The 8,876-nt window shown below is 60.0% G+C and overlaps 1 protein-coding gene across 1 annotated transcript; it reads left to right on the top strand.

The window, feature by feature from the left end:
- Positions 1 to 2,413: 2,413 nt before the first annotated feature.
- On the top strand, positions 2,414 to 7,567 carry DLX3 (distal-less homeobox 3). Its single transcript, XM_026512287.4, has 3 exons — positions 2,414 to 2,918; positions 3,941 to 4,131; positions 5,722 to 7,567. Exons 1-3 carry the CDS (start codon positions 2,594 to 2,596, stop codon positions 6,067 to 6,069), a joined length of 864 nt encoding a protein of 287 aa, XP_026368072.1. The 5' UTR covers positions 2,414 to 2,593; the 3' UTR covers positions 6,070 to 7,567.
- Positions 7,568 to 8,876: the final 1,309 nt, after the last annotated feature.

The raw sequence follows: 8,876 nt of genomic DNA, 5'->3' as shown, positions 1-8,876 counted from the left end.
AATCTCACATTACCCAACAATTGTTGAATTGTTCACTTAAGTCTTCAGTGTGCATTTTTGTCCATTTCTTTCAGACTTTCAAAGCAGAACGGAGAGCACAGAAACTATGCTAATGTAATCCACCACCCTTCCAGGATTCCAGGATTCCGGACTCCTGGTCCAGTGCTCACTTACTGAAGTTAAGAGCTGCAGGTTGGCGGGGTGGTGAGGAGAGAAAGGAGTGAGGCTTCTGCGAGGACCTCACGAGGAAGGTAGACTGACTCCCTGCCATCTTGAATCACCTGGCCCTCCTTGCCTCGGTGGTGAATGAATGAATGAACTGCTGAGAAGGGGGCTTGCCATATGCTGTCCCTTTTCTGTGGGGAGCTGGGGGCTCCAAAGCAGGCCCTGCCCGCCTCCCCCGCTCGCATCCTGGGAGGGGAGCCGGCCGGGCCAGTGCCCTCGCTGCCCCCAACGCCTCGAGCTTTCTAGGCGCCCTCTTGGCAACAGAACAGAGGGCATCCCGAGCGGGTGGCAACTCGCCCCGCCACGGGCTCAGAGCGGCGGGCGATAGGCGCTGGGGGGACGCGGAGATAGACAGACAGATAGCGCTCCCCTCGCCCGGCCCCCGCCCCCACCTTTCCCACGCTGCCTCCTCCCCGGAGCGGCTCAGACCTGGCGGGCACTCCTGCCCCTCGGCCCGGGGACCGGGGCCCTCTGCCTCCGCCCACCGCAGCTCCCAAAGCCCTGGGAGCCCCTGATGGCCTGCCCGCGGAGTCTAACTTTGGAAAGAGGCACAGAGCCCCCAGCACACTTCCCTGCCTGGCGGAAGAGTCTAGGAGGGAAACCCCTCCCCCGGCTTTGGCGAGACTTGGGGAGGCTGCAGAGCCCAGAAATGACCACAAGGTGGCGCGCTGGCACTGCGTGTCCTGGGTCGCCTTAAGCCCTGCCCGGCAGTCGAAGGGGACCTCAGAGTTGACGGGGCTGCCCTGTGTGAAGGTCCTATACGGCCAGGAACTGAGATTTGGAGGAGCTCCCCCTCCCCCCAGAAGAAGGCGGAGAACAGAATTGGGGGTGGAATGGAGAAATGCTGTAGGCGATGGGAACAACTTGGATGACTTTACAGGCCAGATAGGACTGTGGAGCCACCAATCGCAGGAAGGGGAGCTTCTTCAGGGCCTTCTAGAAGGGAGGGACAGGACTCAATGGATCATCACGGTTCCCAGCTCCTGGAAACTGGGACGGTGCTAAGAGTTTTATACACATCTGCATACAACTACACATGCACAACGCTGACACCCCCTCCCATGGCCTTCCACTCACACTGCTTATACTTCCCCCACCATGCCCGCGCGAGTGTACACACACACACAGACACACGCACACACACCGTGCACTTTTGTGCATCTCTGTATACTGTGGAACACGTGAAACCTTTACACAACATACCCCAATACACCCGTGCCATATACCTGATCTCTCCAAATGCCCACATTCCCCCAGTATTGCCCCCAATGCACAGAATCTGCCCCCAAACTTACTGAGACACACAGAGAGCCAGCCTGTGTCTCCCCCCACCCAGCCTCATGGGGACCCCAGGTCCCCTGCTCCCTCCGGCAAGCATGGGCAATCTCTGAAACTGCATCACCAGACAGGTCATGGCCCTCCACCCTCTGCATTAGCCCCTAAATCCACACACACCTGCCCCCCCCCCCCGGGGCTGCCTCTCCAACAGGACCCTCTCAGCCCCATTATGACTTTCACAGTACCAAAGCACTTTGCCCTGACGGGCCCCTTTCTCTGTAAAGGCATCCAAGATTACATTTTATGACTGCATTGCTGTAAATATATCAATATATAGTCAAACATTTTCTTCAACCTAAAATGTCTTTCCCTTTTCTTATGCTTGCAAAAGAAATTACAATATTTTCACGAGCCCTGGGTCCTTCCCAGTCTGGGCACATCTGTCCGCCCGTCATTTGCAGAGTGTCGGCACACACACCACCTTGGACCACCTCCCTCCACAAACACCCAATGGGCAAATTCCCCTGCTTCCCCATCTCCCAGCAGCAGCCAGGGAGACAGACAGACTGACAAATCCTGGGGGCCCCAGCGGAGACACCCTCCCCCCACTCCTTCCTTGGGAGACACGGGGGAGGGAGGGGGGTCTGAACTGGGGGAGGGAGCCACAAGAGGAGTAACGTGTGTGCGTGTGTGTGTTTTGGGTAACAACAAAGAATGGGGGAGAGAAGAGAAAGAGAGAGAGAGAACGAAAGAGCGCAAGAACATGTTTTGCCTCCAAGGCAAGACTTGCAGCCAATCAGAGCGCTGGAGCCTCCCTCCGCGGCTCCACTATTGAGTCTATAACCGGCTGGCCGGGCGGTGCTGGCAGCATTTGACTGTGGCTTGGGACGCGACGAGAGGCGCGCAGCGACCGCCGGAAGGCCGGCGATGGTCTAGGCGCTCCTCGGCCTCCCCTCCCCCGAGACCCCGCGGGCCCTCCCCTCGGCCTCCGGACCCACACCCCCGCCGCGTCTCCTGCACCTCCTCGGAGCTCCTGCCCGCTTCGGCTCAGCGACCCAGGCCCGCCCCGGGACGCGCGGCGCCCGCCAGGATGAGTGGCTCCTTCGATCGCAAGCTCAGCAGCATCCTCACGGACATCTCCAGCTCGCTGAGCTGCCATGCGGGCTCCAAGGACTCGCCCACCCTGCCCGAGTCTTCGGTCACCGATCTGGGCTACTACAGCGCTCCCCAGCACGACTACTACTCGGGCCAGCCCTACGGCCAGACCGTGAACCCCTACACCTACCACCACCAGTTCAATCTCAACGGGCTTGCGGGCACGGGCGCTTACTCGCCCAAGTCGGAATATACTTATGGAGCCTCCTACAGGCAATACGGGGCGTACCGGGAGCAGCCGCTGCCAGCCCAGGACCCAGGTGAGAGCTTGGAGGGTTCCCCTAAGCAGAGAAAGGCGGGGAACGGAAGCCCAAATCTGGGGAAGCGTCGAGGGGGGGGGGGAGAAAAGTGCTGTCTCAAGTTAGACAGAGTGGGCTAGATGACCCCGAGAGGGGACAGACGACCTTTCAGTCCCAAGGCTGGGCACCCGCGTCTCCGTGAGGATGGGGCCAACTAGGGGAGGAAGAAGAGGGGTGTCAGGGGACCTCTGAAGCGAGGTGTTTTTGCGGGCACATCAGCTCTTCCATCGGGTGGCAAGGGCTTGGGGTTACGCAGTGGGGACTGGAAGCTCCAGGGACCCTCTGGCTGTGGGCGGGGGAGAGGGGGGAATGGTAAGGGGGACATGGAGAAAGACAGACAGACAGACAGACACACATACACAGAGGAAAGCGGAGACTGAGAAGTGGAAAAATGAAAAAAAGAGAAAGGTGGAGAAAGAGCAAAAGAGAAATGTGGAGCGACAAAGTGAGAGAAAGGAACCGAGGAAAGGCCAAGAAAAAAGAAGGAGAAAGGAAGGAAGGAAGAGGGAGACTGTACTATGCTTGCAACTTTTCTGCGAATCTAAAACTATTCCAAAATTTAAAAAGTTTAAAAAAAGAAAAAGGAAGGAAGGGAGAACGGAGGGGAAGAGCGAGAGAGGTGACCGAGGGCAAGGTGGGGCGAGAAGGGGGCGGCCGGCAGGCGGATGGCGAGGAACCGCGAGGCTGGGAGGCGAGCCGGGAAGGCGTCCGAGCGAAGCCTCGGCGGTCCCCGCCCGGGTGGCCGGCGCCAGGGACGGCACTCTGGGGGTCGGGCGCGGAGCTGCGGGCTGGGGGCGCGCGTCGTGGGCGGCCGCGACGTCCGGGTCCCCGTCCGGCTCGGTGGCCGCGGCAGCTTGCCGGGGCACGGGCGGCGGAGCGCGCAGCCGGGCGGCCCGCAACGTGGGGCGGCCGGCGGGGCCCCGGAGGGCGCAGGGGGCGCAGGCCCAAGCTGAGCCGCCCCCCGCCCGGTGCGTTGCCCGCAGTTTCCGTGAAGGAGGAGCCGGAAGCCGAGGTGCGCATGGTGAACGGGAAGCCCAAGAAGGTCCGAAAGCCGCGCACCATCTACTCCAGCTACCAGCTGGCCGCCCTGCAGCGCCGCTTCCAGAAGGCCCAGTATCTGGCGCTGCCCGAGCGCGCTGAGCTGGCCGCGCAGCTGGGCCTCACGCAGACACAGGTCAGTGCGGGGCCGGCGAGGGCCGCCGGGGCTCGGTGGGGCCGCGCGGGACCCGGGGGCTCCCCAGGCGCCGCCGAAGCCGGCTGGCCTTTGGAATCCCCGGCAGGCCCTTGAAACCCTTGCCGATAGAGGGAAGGCCACCCCTCCCCCATGCCAAGTCTCAACTGCTGTCGGAAGTGTCTGCATTAAAACGTGTACAGGCGTGCATATTTGTGAACCTGTGCAACTGTGTGTGTCCGTCACAAGGAGAGCTATCCTCCCCTTACTCCAGACTCCCTAGCTCCCAGGCTTCTCAGCAGTGCTTGTCCCGCACTTCCCAGGAGTCCTCATCCCGTGTCCCCCCCACTAGGCCAGGCATGTGTGTGCAGCCTTGTACCTACATGCGTGTATGCGTGGATATTTGCACACATGCTAATGGGTCGGAATGGTCGCATAAGGAGTGCGACCTTTCCAGGGTCATCGTGTCGATTGATGGAGGGACACGTGTACGCGGCTGTGTACATGGCTGTGCACAGTGGTGAGCGCGTGTACAAAAATGTATGGTTCTACCAAGACGCCACATTCATGCTCCGCACCCAAACGCTTCAGCCCTTCCCCTGCCCCAAGCCAGGAAGGGAGATTCCCCCCAAAGGGAGATAGGAACTCAAAGGTGAGCTCCACCCCTCCCCCCAGCCTGTTCTAGAGCCCCCAGCAGCCTGTGCCTGCTCAGGGGAGGAGTGGCTGGTGGATGCCTGGCTCCCTACAGGTGTTGACAGGCGGGCCTGGGTTGCTGCGTGGGGCCCGGTCCTCTGGGAATCTGGGTCACCCAGTGAGGAGCTGATTCATTGTTTGTACCAGTCATGGGGTGGGGAGCAGCAGGGGGAGGGGGAGATACCCCAAGGGAAATTTGGGGAATCATGGCTCACCTGCTCCTGAGTCCCCAGGTCAAACCCCCCCCCCCCCCGTGAGCCAGCCCCCGAGCACTCCTGGTGCTCCCGTTCGTGGGGCATGGACCTGGGTGCCTCCGTGCCTGTGTGTATCTTCATAACCTGGGGTCTGAGTGTGATGCTGTGAGTGGGCACATTCCTGCACATGGCGATGCTGCCGTGGGTGTGTGTTTGTCTCTGTGGATCTGTGCGCCTCTGCGTCTGGGTTTCTAATGTGAACGAAATACCACGAACTGCCCATCCCCCACCTTATGGGCTGCCTTTTATTGAGTGCTTACTATATACCAGGCGGTCCTAAGTTCTTTATCTGTCCGAACTTATTTGAGCCTCATGATGACCCTACGAAGTAGGGGCTGTCAGCATCCCCATTTTGCAGATGGGGAAGGCGAGAACCTGAGAGGTTAAGTAACTTGCCCAAGGTCACACACTTAGTAAGCAGGCAGAATGGACTTTGGAGCCAGGCAGTGGCCTGTTTCCAATTGCATTCTATCCCGGATAGAAGAAAGAGGCTGGCCCTGGGTCAGGACACCTGGGTTTTGCCTGGATCTTGTGTGTAACATGGGGTACTGGACTTGCCTTCTCTAGGCGGGGTCCTCTTGGGGTTTTCCCTAAGCATCCTGAGAGGCTAACTTGCTCCCCCTTTTCTATACGCCCTCCCGCGCAGGTGAAAATTTGGTTCCAGAACCGCCGCTCCAAATTCAAGAAGCTGTACAAGAACGGGGAGGTGCCCCTGGAGCACAGCCCCAACAACAGTGATTCCATGGCCTGCAACTCACCGCCGTCGCCCGCCCTCTGGGACACCGCCTCCCACGCCACTCCCGCCCCCGCCCGGAGTCAGCTGCCCCCGCCGCTCCCATACAGCGCCTCCCCGAGCTATCTGGACGACCCCACCAACTCCTGGTACCATGCACAGAACCTGAGTGGACCCCACTTACAGCAGCAGCCGCCTCAGCCGGCCGCCCTGCACCACGCCTCCCCTGGGCCCCCGCCCAACCCTGGGGCTGTGTACTGAGCACCCACCTGGCCTGAACCTCCCACGAAGGACCCGGGACCAGGCAGAAGGCGCCTCCGTCCTAGCCGACACTCAGGAATCATCGAGGAGCACAGGGGAAAAGGCACCCCTTTCCCCCTTCCCTTGCCCCTTTCTCCAGGGACCCGAGAGCTTCCAGATGAAATATGCATGGACCAAGGATGTCCCCTGAACCTCCCTCTCCCTGCCTAGGCGCTGGGGTCCCCCTCCAGATGTTGGGGCACTCCATTCCAGCTGGGACAGCCGTTCCCCTTCTGCTCCAGGAGCCTGGATTGGCTTTCAATGGCCCATCGCCTTCCAGCTTCTAAAACTTAGTGCTCGTTCCGCAGACTGGAGACCTTGGGGACCAGGGAGACTGCGGAGCGTTTGCAGGTCAGGCCTGGGCTGGGGACCTGCTAGGCCTGGTCCTTCCCAAGCCACCTGTGGCTCCCCACTTTCCGAGCATCCCCTCTGCCAAAAAAGACATTGGATATCGTGACCAGGACTCAGGGTGGGGACGTCAGGCAGCCCCCAGCCCGCACTTCTAGCCCTCATTTCAGATTTGAGGGCTAAACCAAAGAACGCCCCCCCTCCCCAAGTGAGGGAATCTTTTAATATCTGTGGCTTTAGAGGGAAGAACTCAAGGAGCCATCTCTCTCCTCTCTCCCCCTCTGGTCGGAGAGGGGCAGTGGGTCTCAGGTGTCTTTCCTAAGGACCCATTTCTTCTTCCGTGTATAGGACTTTGCACAACTTTGGTTTTAAAAGCTGTTGAAAACTAGGAAAACAAAGGGCATTGTTACCAGATAGGACCAGTCTCCCCTGCATGGGCACCTCTGCTCTGCCCCACCCCCACCCACCTCTCCCTCTCCTCCAGTAAGTTGGCAGTTCGGGCGCCAAACCCCAAATCTCCAAGGAAATATGCCAGGCAAGACAAACCCCAAAACATCCCCTTTCCGGTGACTTTGGAAACAGATTGCTCCCGCAGATGGAGAATGGCGGGTGAGGTGCACCGGGAGAGAGGGGAGGGCGACAGCTCCATGCCTTTAGGGGTGAGGGGGTGGCTGTCTGGAGGGCTGGCAGCGCCGCCCCTCCTTGGCCCAGACGTCCCCCCAGAGCTAACCTTCCTCCACCCTGATGTGGTCAAACATCGAAGAAAAGGGGAGGTAGAAGACTAACTATATATATATATATATATAGTATGTATTTTTTTTTTAAAGAGCAACAGAGAGAAGCGGCCTCCTCCCTACTGTGGTTTCCTATTTATGTCGTCCTTTCCTCCTGGACGTACCTGCCTGTGCATCGTGAGCCGAGAGAAACAGGGATATGGGCTCCGGCTGGATTTGGCTTTGGTGGGAGGTGCGGGAGCAAGCAGAGGCGAGGTAGATCTCAGAGTCCCACCCGAGGCGGGGGGCAGGAACGAAGCCAACTCCCACTCCCTCCCAGCCTTCTCATTTCTGCTTTCTTACTGGATCCATCTTTATATATAACGTTAATAAAAAAGAAGAAAATAACCACTGAGCTCTTTGAACTGGAGGCTGGAGGCTGGAGGCAGACAGCTCCTGGGGAGGGCCTGGGAGTTGGGGAAGGTGTTGGACACAGAGAGACTGCTGAGCCTCCAGGGGCTCCTGGGGGACTCAGAGCCCTGAGGATCCACTGCTGGGACTCTGGGCTCAAGCGCTGGCCTGGGCCTGGCCCCTGGTGGCAGGTGCTCCTGACCCTGTGGCTGCCCCTGACTTGGGCAGGTCTGGGTGGGTGGGAGGCTCCCAGCCGTGGCCTCCCTGACTCCACTCTGCTTGGCGGCTTGGCGTTCCTTGCCTGCCAGCCAGCTGCCTTCCGCCACTGCCACCGCAGCCGCCGCCAGGTCACCTCAGGGCTGCTCTTTGATCTTGGGCTCACACGCAGACATGCTTGCACACGCGTGTAAACCCCCTGCCTCCACGCCCAGGCACTCCCCGGTCCCTCACTCTCTGGTCCGTCCCTTCCAGCTTGGCGTGAGGGTGGGGCCTCAGGCAGGGGGAACACCACTGCTCCTGCAGCTGACAGGGACCCCAGCCCATGCTGGGGATCCAAGCGGGATGAGGGAGGCAAACAGACGGAGGGGGTTCTGTGTTTCCCTTCTCAGGCTCGGGCCCTGACTCAGAGCCTTCTTGCTACTGCCCCCCCCCCAGATCGCCTGGGCCAGCATTGCTCCCACCCTCCCCTCCTAGCTGCTCACCTCCAAGACTGGAGACAGGGAGCTAGAGGTGCTGGAATGAAGGGAGGTGTGTGGGTGACACATGCTGGTGCAGGTGGGAGACAGTGTAAATGCGTGTACATGCCTGTGAGCTCCTTTTCTCTCTTACACACGTACCGAGACTCGTGGTGCCATCTCTCCCTCCTCACCCCTGCATGGACTCCCGCTTGAGACAGACACACAAATACACCTGACACCCCTTGGTGTCACACAAACGTACAAAGCCATAACACTCCCAGAGACGGGGGCCTCCAACACGCAGGTGCGCAAACACGTGTCCCTCGCATCACCCCAGAGTGTCACGCAGGTACGAGCCCGCGCACACGAGACTGAGGCTCCCCGTCCTGGAAAAAGTCTTGGACTGAGAATCAGCAACACCACCCAGCAGCCAAGGTGACCCAGCTCAACCTGAAACCTCCCTGCGGGGCCCTCAGTTTCCTCATCTGTCAAATGGGGACAACAAGCCCCGCCCTTTTGGCCTCCCGGGGCTGTTGGGAGGCACGGAGCAGAACACAACTGAGAGGTCAGAAGGAAGGGTCTCTCAGGCTCCCCCCCCCCCAGGACCTGGGTAGACAGC

Source organism: Ursus arctos, unplaced genomic scaffold (genome assembly GCF_023065955.2).
Source record: "Ursus arctos isolate Adak ecotype North America unplaced genomic scaffold, UrsArc2.0 scaffold_24, whole genome shotgun sequence".
In the NCBI taxonomy this organism is placed as follows: domain Eukaryota; kingdom Metazoa; phylum Chordata; class Mammalia; order Carnivora; family Ursidae; genus Ursus; species Ursus arctos.
Note: the sequence above shows the minus strand (reverse complement) of the source record. Positions and strands in the feature narration are given on the sequence as shown.

Excerpts from the sequence above, each read along its gene's own strand:
- DLX3 (XM_026512287.4), top strand. The coding sequence starts at position 2,594 with ATGAGTGGCTCCTTCGATCGCAAGCTCAGCAGCATCCTCACGGACATC. Across the intron at positions 2,919-3,940 it reads GCTGCCAGCCCAGGACCCAG|TTTCCGTGAAGGAGGAGCCG; the intron begins GTGAGAGCTTGG and ends CGTTGCCCGCAG. Across the intron at positions 4,132-5,721 it reads TGGGCCTCACGCAGACACAG|GTGAAAATTTGGTTCCAGAA; the intron begins GTCAGTGCGGGG and ends CCTCCCGCGCAG.